Raw genomic sequence first — 17,776 nt, forward strand, 5'->3', positions numbered from 1 at the left:
AGGAGGTTTTTGATGGTGTTGGCAGTGTTGGGAAGGTTACTTTTAAAATGTATTCCATTACAGAATACAGAATACATGCCCCAAAATGTATTCTGTAACGTATTCCGTTACGTTACTCAATGAGAGTAACATATTCTGAATACTTTGGATTACTTAATATATTATCATGCTGTTTACAACTACATGAATGTACTATTGCTGTGATTTATTACTATTAGTGAAGGTTCGCGGCTCCGAACCGTAGTAAAGGGTCCTCTGGCTAATACGGTGGGTTCTGTGTCGGGCTCGTAGCCGAAAACTAGCTTTACTTTGTTGTCTGGGTCAACTTTGCTAGCGAGAGACAAAGAGAGGCATTGAAAGGCTGCTCCAACGGAACTTATTGTTTTTGGAGGAAAACACGAACACGGTGTACAGTCGAGTCTTAATAGCTTACTTACAACTGGGCTCGTCAGGCTCTCTTCTTGGCTGCAGTGGTTATTATTATATTTACATGCTTCCAGCTCCCGTTTTTGCTCGATGACAGCTCGTACTTTTCCTTTTTCTCCCTCCCTCGCTCACAGACACATAACGTGTATGGCAGTCCATTCTCCCTGCGGCACGGACTACACTGCCTATGATGCTACATTCTTTAGAGCTATACCTGTAGCATTCTGCCTATTAGCTTAGCACAACAACAACAAAAAGGCATCACTCACCAACACGTCATGTAATAAACATTCTTACCTCCCCACAGGTGGTTGTGCACTTGCCCCAACTGCGGGCACCAAAAGTAGCTCAAAGGCATTATGATACATGTACAGCTTGTCAGTCATAATCTGCACAAACGCAAACATCTGTCGCAATATTCTGCCGTTTATGAACCAGAACTGACGATCTATATGTGTGTGGTTGTGTGTGTGTGTGTGAGAGAGAGAAAGCAAGAGAGAGAATGAATGTATATTTCTAAGTATAGATTACAGCATATTTTACATGGCTGCTGTTATTTCCTTTTTGTGAGAACAAGCATGGCTGCCCCCTGTTCCCTGTAATCAAGGAACCCTTTCATTTGGATTGTTTATAACAATCTTGAATTAAGGTTGAGCCTGAGAAGAAGCAGCATCTGTAGCGATTAGCTGTTGGAATTCAGTACAGCAGTAAAGCAAGCTAAAGGGTGGCCTGACTGGTAATTTAAGAAAAAGCATAATTATGTATTACAGATGCCAATAGAAGAACATAAAGATCTGGCACACTGACAATCCACGGCAGCTCTCCAAAGCTGGGGACAGGTTAGACGGCTGTAAACTAATCCTCGTAAAGTTCACAACCCCGGAAAACCACAGGAAGGCAATAAACCATCAGAGAACACACTGTTCTGTTCTGCAATCCAACAGAAGCTCGAGAGAGGTGCCCTCTCAGTACAGAAGCAGAACAGGACAAGTGTGATCTTTAAGACACTGCATACTCTATTGTGTCTGTAGCGCCCAACCTATAATAATTATATAGCAATTTTCAGCTGATTTGTTGCTGTTTTTTCATGCCACTACTCTCCAACATTGTGCAAGGTTTTGGCATCACTATGCAAATTACCTAACTTGTCAGACACACCTGGCTAAAAACTTTTATTTCTGGTTACCCGCAGTCTGACGTTAGTCTGCTGGGTCACTTTCTCTGTCTCACATAATAGTGTTCACACAAAAAATGGCAGGTCCCAATTTTTATTGTAGGAACTCATTTTAAAACATCTGAACAAGACATGTTGATCTATGTGAGCCGGTTCTTCTTTCAACATTTCCCTTGAGAATTTCTAAGAAACCAGATGGAAACTGTAAGTGCTCACAGTCCTATAACCTGACAGGACAGCATAAAAACAACTGGGCTCTGAGCTAAATGTGAGCTTTGTGATACACACAGGATGTATTAAAGCAGTTTTTTTGAATTCACTGATATTCCCCATTTTTTTCTCACATTACCCAACTGATTCCTTTATTGTATCATGAAATTGTTTTTATGGCCAACAGAGGAAATATGAGGCGGTGACAAAGCGTAACAACGGTAAAGGTTTTTAAATTGCACCGAGGTTTATTGTCCAGAACACAAACATTTTCCCAGACTTTATGTAATCATTCACAAGACAGAATGACATTTTTTCCTACAACTGTAACTTCTACATTCACATTTAATTGCGCTGGTTTGAGGTAAAAATGGGGTTTAATTGCAAGGAAGCTATTTATTGTTACCCAGCACACTGAAAAATTTACTGTACTGTATTTAACAAACAGCTGCCATTAAGAGATTTCAAAATTGCTTCTCTGTTTGCCTTAAAATCCCACAGGAGACACTTGGTATGATTAAAAAACATGTTTAAGTATTTACATCACTTATGTGAACCGAATCCAAGTGCAGTTAATGGAGTGACGTTAACATTAGTTGTATTTGTCATACCTCTGCTTTTCCTGCCATTTCAGGAAAAAGGTCACCACTCAAAAGGTTATTACTGAGTGCAACGCATGACGGCCATGTCAGGAAAAAACACCTCACTGACCCGGTGTCCTATTTTTACTTTACTTTTTTTTTTTTTTAGAACATTTTAAGTTCTGTTGTAAGCAGCAGATTGCTAATCCAAGCAGAGCAGACAAAGTTACAATGTGTCACAAAGTTACACATTGTTCAAGCCACTGTGGTGCAATATGTACCAAACTGTTGAATAGACATATTGTATTTCAGCACTAATCTGTCACAATTTGGTTTATACAACCTAATGTTAGATGTTTCTATTGTTTTATTAATAGGTATTTACACAGATAATATTTGATTGTGTTAATTACAAATTCAGTTATGGCTGCTTTGGCTTTGATCCTGGTATTTTGGTACAATCAATGATGTTTTTTCCTTGTATGGAATGTTATAATCCCTGCTGCTCAAAAAACTTAAGAGAACATTTAAATCTCACATCAGATCTTGAAGAATTAAAGAGTCAATTTGAAAAGCTTTACTGAAATACAGTAAATGAAATAACGTAACATTGTTCATCAGAAACCAAAATCCTGAGCCCCTTGAGGCCTGGATTTAAAATCACACCAAAACTCTAATTAAAAACTGTTCTAGTGTTCCCTTCATTTTCTGTGCAGTGTATAAATATATGTAAAATGTATTGGCTGAAACTTTTTTTACAACACATTCCTCATGCAACTCCAAGGAACTCTTGAAGCAATGAAATTAACTGCAAATTCACTGCTTCTTTCTCTTTTTTAGAAAAAATAAAGGTTTTCCATTTCTTCTATGCGTAAACAGGGGTTTCAGTTTAATGGTTATTATTATGAACTGTTTCCCATGTGTGTGTGTGTGTGTGTACATAACTTGTAACCATGGCCACCCAGCCAACACCAGCCCACAGTACACTAAACACATATTTTGAAGTTTATGCATTCATATCAAGGCTGAGTGGCTCAGAGATGTAGGAAGCGATCCCCAATAACCCTACACACTAAACTGTTCTAATCAAAGACTATATTAATAATTCACTCATTTTTGAGGTTAATAATTCAGTATTTTTATTATTGATGAATATTTTTTCCAGCTCCTTATTCTACAAATCTACATATTTCCAGTGCAGTCTGGAGTTGATTTTCCACACTGGCTCTCCCTCTTGCCATAGGCCAAAGCTTGAGCAGAGAAAGACAGATGTTTACAACACATACAAAATCTTAAAATCTTACCAAGCAATATTTGTGGTGTATACTAATTAAACTTGATGAAACCTAACAAAGAAAAACAACCATAGACATTTTCATCTACTGTTTTCCACATAAACCCATTTGCTGCTATGTTCATTTGTTTCTCTGTGCATGTCAGTGCACTTGATTACCACCTGCTGCACTGTGAAAAACCACAGTACACAGATCCACATTCAGTAAATCCAGTGGACATTAACAAAATTGACTAAGAACCACTGGTTTTAAAATGTATTCAGAAGAAAAGAAACAAAAAAGTTTGGAATTTCTCCTTGTCTGTTTTATTTCATTCATTTAGATCAGTGATTATTATATCAATATTTTATTTCTAGCTAAGGCTTTTTATGATTAGCTACTAATTAACAAATCTTATGATGGGTGCATATAATTATAAAAGCACGTGGCCTACCTACAGACTACCCTATCTGTATTGATCACATAATGCAAGCGTTTTCGTTCTTTGCCACCAGACATATGTCACATATTAAAGCATGACTTTTGGGGGCTTCATGTGCTGGCTCTTGCTGTGCAGTGGTGCCCTGAACTGGGGTATGACCATGAATCAGATGAGGGGTTCATGACCTCTGACCTTTATGAATAAGATGCCGTGACCTGTCTGCATTCCTAAAGTGGCTTTGATCAGGTAGAACAGCAGCTGATGCCGCCATGGAAAAAAACACGAAGTTGCCAGAGCACTTCCACAGTCAAGATCTAAACAACAGAAATGCATGTTTACAATGTGTTCATTTTCTTTTGTTATATAACAAAAACATTGAAAAAATATAAACTTAAAAAAATGATGAAAAGAAAAAACTTGAAAGCGAATCAAGTGAATCACAGAATTTTAGTGAGCGTTTGATCCCATAATCAGGTCTGCAAATTGAAATATCCTCATTCATTAAGGAATTACCAGAAAAAAATTGGAAATTTTTCAGAGGTTTGTGATCCAAATTTGGATTTAATAAATAAATAACATGTTTATCACATTTTCAAAGACCCACCATTGTCCACTCTGACCACATATTTAATATTGAAGATTTGAGTTGAGTTGAGTCCACCCAGACACACGTCTCATGTCTGTATAATAGTACACAGTGAGTGAGAGAGAACAAACATAGCTACATCACAGAAAGCCTTCACAAACCGTTAATTCATTTATACATGACTCAAAGCATAACAAACACTAGCCGGTGTCTCTGATCTCAAATACCTATGTCATGACCTGGATCCAAGGCCATGACAAAACAGAAACGGGCACTGGTGGACGATAAATTTAACCCTTTATTGTGATAACATAAAGCAAACAAAAAAAAATAGCACATGTTTAGCAGAAGTATCACCTGCATGTGTAAATGTGGGCATTTAAACATGGTGAAATGTAGGGTGTTGTGGAGGATATATTACAAAACCCCAAAAAACAACAGAGGAACATACAAATGCATGTGGGTGAGGAAGGAGAGCTTAGTTGGATTGGCTTTAGTCTTCTTGAATCCTCAGACTAGGTGCACGAAATCAGATGATTATATCAGCCTAGCATTATTATGTACCTTCGGGAACAAAAGGGGAGACTTATTAGCCACATCACCACACACTGGTAGTTAGGCACAGGCTGTCGCAGCTTGTTTGTCTGCATGGTTGGACTTTACATTTGAGATGGTTCAGTCTCCTGTGTCAATTTACCAATTTATGGGAGAACTTCATATGCTGACACAAAGTCATGATCAGAGAGCGGAGAAAGGATCAATCTAAGCAGTGGTATGATAACTGTGCAGACACACTGAATAATAGAAATGTCAAAATTAACTTGTGCATTATTGTTTTTATCCACCCTGCTTCAGACATGAACAGTTAAACCCGCTTTAAGGAGGTCAAAGGTCTATCAAACACACACACAAAAAAAGCTGAGATATAAATAAAGTCTTTCATCCTTCACGCTACAGTTTTCAGAAGTGCAGAAGCAAAACAGCATTTTTTTTTCTCTTTTACATAACCATCTGTCGTCAACAATTTTCAACTCTTCTGAACTGCTTCTTCTGGAAAAAGCAGAGCGACTCTTTGTTTGTATTACAAAAATGTGCAGGGCATGAGACTACATAGCAGTATGACACGGAGTCCAAATCTGACATATTTTTCATTAAACTCTGACTTAAAAGCTGTCGTGCTAAATATGCTGACATTCAGGAGACGCACAAGTTGTATACGTTCGCATGAAAAGCAGTCCGTCTAAATTATCCCCTTGCATGCAACCCCGACCACACTGAGGCAGATCTGACATATCCCAACGCCACCCCCGAATTTCCATCTGGAACAGATGTTCTTTTTTTGTTGTATTGCATAACACTGGTAATCCAACACAAGCTCGTCTCTGGGACCGCCTGGGTTCAAGCAGTCTAAGGATTACTTCCACACCTAAGGTTATTCCCAGGCTTTTAATATTAAAATGAACTTCAAGGGAAGGAGTGTGGAATCACTGATGTTTTGATTTGGACTAGTTTTCTTCCTTTCGTTAGAAATTCCGGTGGAAGCCTAAAAAAGATTTTGAAATGTGGTCAATAAATAAAAGAACCAGAACATGTTCTACAAGTAGACTGGTGAGATTATTACCTTCAAGAGATTAATGTTTGACATACAGTATTTTTTATGACAAAATATGATTTATTATAAGGGTTAGATCTCTATGGATTTGATGCAGTGAGGTATGAATACAAAAATCTTCATGGTTAATTTGCCCTAATTTTCCTAAATGAACACATTATTCCCAGAACATAGTGTTTCTAAACCTTATGGTAAATGAAGCCAAAGGTGTAATCAACTTCAGGCTTTTTTCAGCTCCTGCACTCTTTGGTATGTTGACTCCACGGACTCTGCCAAATATAGTTTTTCCTCTACAGAGCACCGGCCATTAGCACAAGTGTGGTTAAATTATGGCACCACTTCCTGCTGTAGTGGATCTATCAGCCTCTTTTGACTGAAATGCACAGGGATTCATATTTGCATGGATCTGACTCTAATTTTCTTGTATAAAAGAAGTCAATAGACACCGGTCTCCAAACTCCTTTTTACATAGCATAAATGCCCTCCGAGTCAATAAACTGCACCTCCCTCCCGTTACCTATTAAATGAAAAATGCATGTCAGACATATTGATCAGGACCCTCCACCTCACATAAAATCGGTTGTCGTGACACAAAACACCTGGAAAGACCAGAGTCTCTTGTTTATAAGGAAGCACTGGTAACAATGCCGTGTTCACAACAGTGAAATCTGATCCGTGATGATGGTTGTGGGCCAGAGACACGTCTCCTCATTTCAACTATGCAAGTCTAGTTTGCGTACCAGGGAAGCCACAACATGTGTAGCTGCACACAAGCTGCTGTGACTGGCTGCCAGTCCGTCTGACGGAAAATGCTTCTAGGACAAACTGTTTTTTCACTCTGCCAGATTCCAATCTGCATGCAACCTAACTATTATTACTTCGCTGTCATTAGCGGTCGTGCTGGTTTTGACTTTGGAAAAATAAAGAGTGAGTAATAAGTTACTTTCTCAAATTGTCAATGGGTAAAAAAAACTCCAACTCTGAGCAGCCATAAATAGCAAACACAAGCTTGTGCTGTAGTACCCCAGAGATCCATGCATTTCACAATTTCACAAATCGCATGCTGTTCGTCAGACTTCGTAAACACAAACAGGGCACGCGGAATTCAATAGAAAATCAGTGTATTCAGATACTGAGATGAAGAGGCTATAACTTCCAGGAAAGCCATGCTAGTTTGAACAGAAGTTGAAGGGTTGTTTACTCTGAAACTCAGATGAACGGGTTTCACAGCTGTTCAACTTTTGCCCCTGAAAATAAAGTCTACTGCTGCAGCTACTGAGTTTTTCCTCCCAGTTTCAGATTTCTCCATTACAGAGTATGCAACTTCACATCACGTACATTAAGGAAATCCATTTTAAAGATAGCCATTATTGAAAGTATCCCACTCTTATTACTAATATTCAGCAATAAAAGCATGTGATGGCACCACATGACGTTTTAGTGATGGGATGATATTCTTAGTACTAACACTACCAGCCATACTTAAAAGCTACAGACACTATATAGTATGAACCGAAGGGCAGACTTAATTTAGAAAAAAGAAAAAGAGAGAGCGACAATGTCAGCTTATTTTATAATGTAAACAAGGTTTATTGCAAATGTGCAGTCGTATCCAAACATCTAGTGAACAACTCTTTTGAGGATACATTACAGCAACAATACAGTCATCTTTTACAAAACAAATACAAAGGTCAGCTCTAGTTATGACGTAGACTTCTCCCTGTGAAGTTTTGCACATGGTCCTGGTTTGCTCAGCGTCTGCTGTTGTGTGGAAAACATAACGAGTCTTTGGTAGCTAGAAAACAACAACAGCAGCAGCAACTGAGGACAGTGTGAGAATGCGTTCCTCTCTTTCTTTACAGGCACTGTTGTCATGCCATTGTTTTCGAGTTGGCATCTGAGCAGGTAAACAGGCCAGACGCTGGACGACGCTGCTACAGTCAGGAGTGCATCTGCAGCGAGAAATGCAGGTGTCTGCTTGCAAGTAAGCGATACTATGTTAATCTCAGGACTTTTAAACTCTATGTACATTGTAGTTATTCCGTCAAGAGTTAGGAAAACAGATATGCACCATATATTACAAAAAAAAAGAAACGTTTGAAGAAAAAAAAAACACAATGTTCCTACTTTACAAACGAATGATTTTTGTTCCAAAATCAAAAACAAAAACAGAGCAGGATTAATTTTCCCCCATAAGCAGCAAGCCCCAACTGCAGGCAATACAAAATTACACTTTTTGAATCATTAACAGTATACTGATCGGTTCACCAGCTCTAAAAACATTAATCTGTACTGACCTCTACCTCTGTTGCCCAGCTTATTCTGTTAATTATTGGTGTTATGCTCGGATGTACACAAACACATCAGCAATACGTTGTCGGTACAGGTAAAGTCTTTGTTATGTGGCTGAAATGTACTGCTGCAAGGCTTTTGAGACAGATCCACGCAATGGGGCGCCTCGCACTGAGACCTGGAGGGCCGTCTCAGATGGGTTTCCTGTGAGTAATGGAAGAGCAAACTCTCCACACCTTTCCAAGTCAAGCACCTGCAGGGCCAGCCCGATCAACACCTTCTCACCTATTGGGAAGGGTTAGGCTAGGCAGGGAAAGCCGCCCTCTGTCAGCAAGTTCTCGACCGTGTCTAGTCAGAACCTTCTCGCTACTCTTAACACTTTCGTCTACATTAGAGGGAACATGACAAAAAGCTGGACGGTATCAGAGGACGGGCCTGACACGGCACCGGTCAGAGCGTCTTCAGTTCTGGTCTGTGCTTATCAGTGTCAACAGTTCGTTTGTGTCCCATCGGTCATTTAAAGCCCAGATGCTTCACCTTCATTGTTTTGAAGAGATCTCTGCGGCAGCGATTTAATGACGCTTTCATTCAAATGGAGGTCCATAATTGGAAAGAGACAGTGGCTCTGCCCGCCCCAAGGCAGAGCCACTTATACAGCAGAACCAGTGCTGTGGTTGCAGGTCTGCTGCTGCTGCTGCTGTTCCGGAGTGCCCTGGATGTTCTGATTGTCCAGGGGTAACAGCACATCCGTCGGGATGCGCGACTGGAACTTCTCCAGCTGCTCTGGACTGGCTAGGTTCTTCAGCAGGTAGTTCTCTCTCTCCAGCTGGTTGTTCTTCTCAGCCAGCTCCTTGATCTGTTCCTTGAGGATCTCCACCTCCTCACGCACTGCATACATCAGGTGGTTCTTGACAAGGTCCTGTCATAGCAAAAGAAGAGAGATTAAGTTTAGGTACATAAAACAGAGCAGCTGTTACAGCCTGCGAGGCTGGTTTGATTGCTTGCACAGTCTAAAAGCCAGGCAGGTTTTTCCATTAGAGGATATCTGCTACTATATTTTACCCCTAGTCTCACATGTACTTCTTGTGATCTAGCAGGCACAATAAAGTTCACATGTTACTTAACTCAAAAGTGCACATTCCTGCACGTTTACTACTTTGCACGTCAATAAAGCGTGCAGCAGCCTGTGCTACGGTCACATTGCAGGGACTTCCTAGAGACTTCACAGAGCTGAGTTTACATAACTGTATTTTGGGCGGTGGTTGATTATAACTGTTCTGATGTATGAATTAACCTTTAGTAAAGAAATCTAGCAAAATCTCACAGTTTTAAGGTCTGGGAGGGAAAATATCTACTGTGATACACAATTAACATGTTAACTTTCTGGTTATTATCACTTTGAAGGAAACAGCTATGCTACTTGTGCACTGCATGCATGTGTAATGCATCTCGGTGTAGTGGCGGGTGTGTTATTAGCTTACCATGGCCTGCTCGATTTTGTTGTCAATGGCCACAACGCTAGCACCAGAGGCACTGCAAAAGAGAAGAAATAGAGCCCATTAATTAACATTCTGCAACTTAACTCTTCAAGTCACCTCATATTCCACAAAAGAAAAACATCTCGCTCCAATTCTGGGAATTCCCAGGGCTACTAAGGTGAAACAGAAAGCATTCCAAACGGAAATGAAAACCGTTTGCTCCGTTGTATCTTGGCTACTTTTGCCAAGCATAAACTACACGTTAATTGCTTTTGGAGTCAGATTAGGGTTTTATTTAGGTTTCAGTGTAACCTTGTATGTGACAGCCAGCTAGCGATAAGGCAAATAGGGCAGAACAGATATCTGTTCAAAGTCCACAAAGGCAGCAGAGAGAAACACAGCTCAGCAGAAAGCATTTGGGAACTCTAACTTCAGAAATCGAGCACATAAATTTGTTTTGAACCACCAGGAAAGCATTCAGTATTGAAGCATAATAAGGAAATAAAAGAAAAAAGAACAAAACAGACGAACGTTTGGTAAAACCTCACACATAAAAAAAGAACCGTATTCAAGTATTTGATGACCATATCGCAAAGATAATTACCTGTTGTCAAGTTTGACCGAAACAACGTCTCCTCCGAGTAAAGAGGAGAAGAAAGAGATGGAGAAGTTATGCAACTGGTAGACGGCAACCTCCATTGGTGTTTTAGCGAACATCTCCGTGCTCATGTTGAGTACCAGACTCGTTTGGATAATATTTCTCGCCACGTTTGCGGCTGGTTGATCAGCTAAATAGGGATCCGGGTTTGTTTCGTCTTTAGCAACGATGCACTAACTCGCTTCGGGCTGAGCGCAGTGCTGTGTCGGGTTTGTTAGCTTCGCGGATTTTTACAAGCGACTGTCTGATGCTATTTCTGCCACCGGCCAGTATTTGAACGACTGCCGTCCTGACGTCACATGACGCGTGCATAAATTAGTCAAATAAGCTGAGAAGGAGGGGTGAAGGGAGGGGGGCAGTTTTGTTCTTTTTGGTGCCTTCCAGTGTCATGAGAAAAAAAACAAGAACATTGTGAGATTGATAAACAGCCACGCACTCAGCATTTTTGTTGTTTTTTTTTTACATAATAGTTATACCATAGGTCACGTAGTGATCATTCAATACATTGATCATAAGACTGGCTGTAGCATTGATTATGTGTTTGGTCTTCATTTAACTACTTTTTATGTTTTTTTTTCCTCTGCAGGTTCAGTATAATCAGGATAAGTATGATGCAATGACTTGCATCAGAACTAATAAAAATCCCAAATACTAAAGTGATGCATTCATTTTGAATCCTTGCTTTTATCTGTTTTATCAGATTATTAACGTGGCTATATGATAATTATTGCATATATATATGGTATATAATACTTGTATCACGTATATAAGCAATCATAACCCTTTGAAATTAAAGAAATATAAGCTTGATGTGGGTCTTGAATCACTTCTCTTCAGTAAACCTTTTTGATAGTTTAGCCGTGCACCACTTAAAGCAAAGCAGTCACGATAAACAATTAGGTTCCATTACCCTTTTAGTAAACAGTTACTACTCCAAAAGCCGAGCTTAAACGTCAGCATTTGAAGGCAGCGTCAGCTCTGCCCCGCTGCTGAACCTCTCGTGAGCCTCTGCGAACCCACAGACCGAAATCCGCAAAGCTGCAACAAGTAGTACAAAACAAACATCTGAACACGTTAGCCTGCACTGTTACTCGTTCTTGTAGCAAATTAAAACCCTGATTGATGTAAATAAAGCCAAAAAGTTTTTCCTTATACTGTCATATGGCTAATTTATTAAACTGACTTATTTAACAAGTGATTTTTTTAATGTGACTTCTCAGGAAGATTGTTTTTTTTTTCTTTCTTTCTTTTTATCGTGTTACATGTCAGTACTGATAGTGTTACCGCTTTGAGGGGTCCTGAAAAGCGCTATATAAATGCAATCCATTATTATTATTATTATTATTATTATTATTATTATTATGTAAAAGAAAAAAAAACTCACATTTTGTTCCCATGACCGGTTGATGATACTGTGGAGTTTTTCACAGTATATGCTCTAACAGAATGTCCTGCACCATCCACACCTACCATATGCACATGTATGGGTACTTTTCCGTCCTATCCACCGGTAAATTTCCAATCAGTCTATGTCTGAACTCTACCGGACTCTAGTGGTGAAAATGTAGACTACAGTGCACTTGGGCAACAAAATTAATTAGGGGGAATCTGGTGTTTCCTTGGGAATTTTCCGTACACCCCTTCAGACATTTCCAGGTTGTTTTTCCAGTTCTGGAAATTCTCAAATGGCATTCTATATTTATAGTTAAGGACTTTGGTCCTACTTGTTCATATGGTATATGCCTACCACATAATTTCTTGTTCCTTTTAGTTTTTATCACACTACAGTCCATTGTATCAGCCAATAAACAACATACTGCAGGATATTTAAGGGGTGATCTGTACCTCTATAGCAGAGGTGGGCAATTAATTTTTCCAAGGGGCTCACTGGGAAACTGGGATTGTTGTGGAGGGCCGAACCAACAAGCTTTTAAAGTGATAAAATTAATACTGAGCAAAATTGAGTTCAGCTTATTAGTACTGCCCTCCACAACAGTCCCAGTTTCTCATGTGGCCCCCTTGGGAAAGTTAATTGACCACCCCTGCGTAGTTACATCAAGCATCAACAACCTCTTACTGGAGTACATCAATTTGCAACGCTCTCTAAGCGAGACCTTTTCGAACGGGCATGTTACCACATGAAGCTCAAATGCATCCACACAAAGCATAAAATAATAAGTCATTTGTCACATAGGATAACTACAAAGGATACAGAGAGAGAACACCTGCTGTCATCCCATTTTTCCCATCGCATTACCCACTGCTATTATTGCGTAATAGACCTTGTTTTCGCTGCAGGTTTTAATAGCTTTAATGTAATTTCCCGGCACTTCTCAGCTGTCACATTATGTTCCATTTTGTTGTTGCAATTATCTGATTCAATACTGATAATAAGCCAATTACAATTTTATTAAAGAGTCTCTGCATAACAATTCTTCTACCGGCACATCAACTTGTGGAATATTCAACCATGGATAACTTTTATGCAAATTCCCTGCTGAGGGGGGCCAACTCTATTAAATTTGGCTCATTCATAATCCACATCCTTTCAGTCATATCTTTCAAAAGGATATTAGGTCTATTTAAATAAGGACAGAAAAAAAAATTAGGATGTTATCTGAATAAAATAATTCAATTATGAGTCCAAAGATATTTTTTGCATGATCACACATGCCTAAAGACCGTGGACCTGCATTTAAAATATTAAATAATCCCAGACCTCTAACTTTTTATAACTTTAAAAACCTTTTTCCTTCTCTTTTTTTTGAAAGAGGAGAAAAAGGAGTTGTGTTACATAACAAAACAATTAAAGTGGAAGGGCTGACTTCTGGTTGGACTAACAAGGCTTAGCAGAAAGCACATTGACTGGGTATTAGGGCCCATCGTGCCTGTCGTCTCAGATTTTGTGCTGCGACAGTTCAGCTGCCAGGTTTAATATCCAGCCTGCTTCGAGCAATGAGAGACAGGTGAATTACCCTGCCCAGCAGTGATAGTCCCATTTTGGACGAAGGAGTCACAGCGAATGTCTTCAGCTGAGATGCACAGATAGGACCTACACAGTGGGGAGCCTTCCAGCACAGTATAACCAATGAACCGCATTAGGTAAGATGATCACAGTGTAAACTGAGTCTCCTGCTTTTCCTACTACAGAAGCTTTAGAATCGCTCTGATACAAATTTAAGTGATGGAAAATAGCGATTAAATTCCTCCTTTTAAGAGGAATACAGATTTTTCCTGCCTTTTCAAAAAATAAATACCCTCGTGTTTCTGTGGAACACCTAATGCCTAACCATTTCGGCGTGTGCCCAATTCACTGAGTCATTTTGGAGCTAGGCGATGGCCCACAGTTTCCATCAGATGTCTCCTGCGCAAGAGCCAACTCCATTATATAATACCATGATTCATCTGTACTGATGGCTTCAAAAGAATAAGGCCGTCACATAATACCAGCCTTCCAGCTTTTTGCTATGAACAGCATTTTGGGAGTTGTACTTTTTCCCCATCAAATTGAAGCTATTCATAATACTGCAGAGAAAATATATACAGAAGAAAAAATCTTTTTGGGCCAATTAGGAATGCATAGCGTGGATAAGAGTGTGGCCCGACAATACTCGTGCATGCCAAAGGTTGCAGCCAGAGGCTATCTCAGAGGAAGCTGGCAGTGTGGGCAACAAGAACAGCTACAAACAATGAATACTGAATTCACACTGAACTCATTCATACACTAGGACACCCAGAGGCAGTCGTTATTATCTCATCACCTCAGACTCTTGAGCCATGAATAACAATAGGGCGCATGGCCTTGGTCTTTCTCATGAGATCTTTCAATAAATTCATGCCCTGGTATTGAATGTAACATTTCTTTATGTGATATATTGTGCATGCAGAGAGTGATGACAGGATTGACACTGCTATCCAAGGACTGGTAGTGATATCACTTTTCCCGCGTTCAGTGCCGCGAGCACAAAAATCCATTTTTCAAAGTCACCACGAGCAACAGTCCAAAATAACACCCCAAACGAACGTGTTACTCTTATAATCTCCATAAGTACATCTGATAATGAGCCTGAAGCTGCAGCATTTTCTTCTAGTGCTGTTTCTCACCACATGAGCAGATTGAACATTATGAAAACTGTAACGGCAATCATTTCATTTAAGGATTGTAACTGCTGTCGTTTTGTGAAGATACTACAATGACAACTCTATATCATTTAGATGTTGACAAGCTGCCAGCCTCCGCCGCTCGTCTTCTCTTTAACCGCCTTTGGCGTGCGCATCTGTCACCGACACATGTTACTGTCGAGCCTGGCGAATGTCCCCACACCACAAGCAAGACAAATTCTCCTACTGTCCTCGGCCGCCCCCACTTACCGCCGATCTGGCCTCTTGAACAGACTCGGTGAGTAAGGGGGCGAGTAGCTCATAGGTCTCTCGGGAAAGTTGAAGTGCTGGTAGTGACAGCAGAATCTCTGGGATGGTTCGGCCAGCCGGAGGGCGCACACCGACCTAGGAGAGGGTGGCCGTGCCCCAAGAGGGGCAACTTCAGCAGGACGTGTCTTAGACTGTCCCATTCTGGCTTCCAAATGAAGAGGCTGTTCAAGAGTCGAAAGCCCTTTTAGTGTTAGCTCACTGTTCTGCTGTTGTTTGCTCTCAGCAGCTGTTTTCTCAGAGCACAAAGAGACAATTGAGGTCTGGCGAAACCTCTGGATATGCAGCCATAGCTGTGAGTGCCATGCTCAGGCTGACACTCGTATGATGCGTCTCCAATCTGGCTGAATACAATGGCCTCAGAGTTACAATGAAAATGCCAGTTTGCTGAAATGGCGCCAGTGGTTTCATCTCTAAATCGCTGGAGTGCCTCTTTGAGGCAAACAAAGCAAAAGGTATTTCTCTGACTGCACCTGAAGGGAACAATCATCATGCCTGTCTCCTTACCTCATGTAATCGGCCGTAATAAGTGCAATAAAAATATCATCGGGCCATTCTCCCATGATGTGAAACAATCTTGTTAATGTAATGAACCTTTACATCACAAAACAAGTTTTTTGGACACCTCATTACACAACTCTTTATGATTTCCATATAACTTAGCTCGGCTGCCTCTTATGCAACATGCCTTATCCTGTACTTGAGTTAAAAAATCCCAAAGTACTTTTAATTGCTGGGTTTGTCAACTGCAGTATGCTTTCATTGTCATCAAAGGGTGTAAATGTTTGAAGAGCTACTGCTGTTGTTAAAGGTGTAACACCAAAATGAACCCACGCTTTGCATAACTAATCGCAAGTTTCTTTCTAATTTGACAGCTCCATGTAAGTGTCTCGCATGTCTGTCTCCATTTAATCCAGTCTGTTGACAAGACACTTGATAGTCTGTAGACTGTGTACACAGACGAGTGTGGTTTTACACAACAGGACAGTATGTGAAACCAGTTCTTCAAGCAAATCTCCAGTGCATATGTAGGGCTATCAGACAGGAAGCTTCATCCATCTTCATCCAGAAATGGGAGTCTGCGGCACATTTTAAGGGAATAAAATCTAAAGGCAATAAGCTTTTAGTCAGCACTGATAATCTGGTCGGTTAATTTTACCACATTGCTTGGAAATTAACAAATTGCCATCTATATTTCCTTGTAGCAGAGGAATTTCAGGTTAACTCAGTTCACAGTGTCAAACAATCACAGATCTCTATCAGCATTCAGGGTTGTTTGTCTTGGACAGCTTTCCTCCAGATCTGTTTACTTTACTGTACAGAGCAGTTCATGTTAAATCTGTAATATTTAATTACTGTGTACTCTGCAAAGTCACGCAAGGAAACCTGCTTGCCTACAGTTTTACAAGGTCACATTTGTGCAGCTCAGGGCATTTTTGTCCTGTAAGGTATGGATTACGTATCCCACGTAATGCAGTGTTTACTTTTTATGTAACGCCCTGACATATTTCTGAATTTGCCTGCAGTAAGCAAAAGCAAAAGCCCCTTGCTTTTGTTTTTCCGCCACACCGAAGGTGCCCTGTAATTACACGTCTCGAGAAAGTAATCTTCCTACCGACCAGACAGTCGATCATGTTACAACATGTGGTGTTAAGTAACTTTAAGAAATTTGAATAACTGTGTTTCCCCGAGTCTTAAAAGAAATGAACAGAATGAGAATAAGCTTTGGGGAAAAAATGTAATTATGACTTTTGCTGTCGTATAATTTCAGGAGAGCAGCGATGATGTAAATCCTAGATTGATTTTCAGTGAAACAGAAAGAGGAAAAAAGGAGGAAATTACACACCTGGGATATAAATATCAGCCACCAGCTGCTGTATTAAGCAGGTTTACTAAATTACAGGCAAAAAAATACCAACTTTAAGGGGATTACTTATCTACATTAAAGGCTTTAATTGTGATCTTCATAGTATAAAGAAGAAACATTTCTTCGCTTGTTTTTTAAAAGCCCAATCTGACTAAATCAGAAGCTACAACAAACAGGTGTGTGTGCGTTCGTGAACATGTGTAGTCCTCGCCATCTGTAGGGAACTGTACCTATCTGATTAGTCCCTTGATAGAGAACCTCCTTTGCTTTATAACAGCTGTCTGGGTGCTAACCTGTGTTCATTATCATTAAAAAGACAAGACAAGGACTACTGGCTTAATGCAGTTTCCCACGGCAACATAAAGGTCCGTTTGAATGGTTTGCTTACCAGAAATTGTTATTATATTTCATTTTGGCCTATACATAATTATATTCAGTTCATTTACAGTAGCTTTCACCGTAACTAATAGAAGAACAGGCACTATTGTAGGAAATGGTGATGTGCAGTATATTGCAGTTAACAAGCGTGGGGACTTTGCAGCATCTGGCACCAGAATGCAACTCAGCAGAAGTCAGACAGCTTCAGGCCATAATGTAAAGATTTACCTTGTATTCTAACGAGCAACATGTTCCGGCTAAATTTACTGTGAAAATACTGAAGTAGAGCGGAGGCCCAGAGGACTGTGTTAAGGGAATATCACAGGTGAAACCCTGTCAGGCAACATTCATATCCCAGCCCCAAATCGTC

The 17,776-nt window shown here is 40.1% G+C and overlaps 1 protein-coding gene across 1 annotated transcript in view; it reads right to left on the reverse strand.

The window, feature by feature from the left end:
• Window positions 1-7,871: 7,871 nt before the first annotated feature.
• Window positions 7,872-17,776, reverse strand: part of tsc22d3 (TSC22 domain family, member 3) — a 34,043-nt gene continuing 24,138 nt past the window's right edge. Inside the window, exons 2-3 of the mRNA XM_087850353.1 lie at window positions 10,079-10,130; window positions 7,872-9,516 (exon numbers count right to left, since the gene is read on the reverse strand). Coding sequence (XP_087706479.1) covers window positions 9,247-9,516; window positions 10,079-10,130 — 322 coding nt within the window. The 3' untranslated portion in view covers window positions 7,872-9,246. The remainder of the gene's footprint in view (window positions 9,517-10,078; window positions 10,131-17,776) is intronic.

The sequence above is a fragment of the Neolamprologus brichardi genome, chromosome 2 (genome assembly GCF_056152115.1).
Source record: "Neolamprologus brichardi isolate AB-2024 chromosome 2, ASM5615211v1, whole genome shotgun sequence".
NCBI classification, from domain to species: Eukaryota; Metazoa; Chordata; class Actinopteri; order Cichliformes; family Cichlidae; genus Neolamprologus; species Neolamprologus brichardi.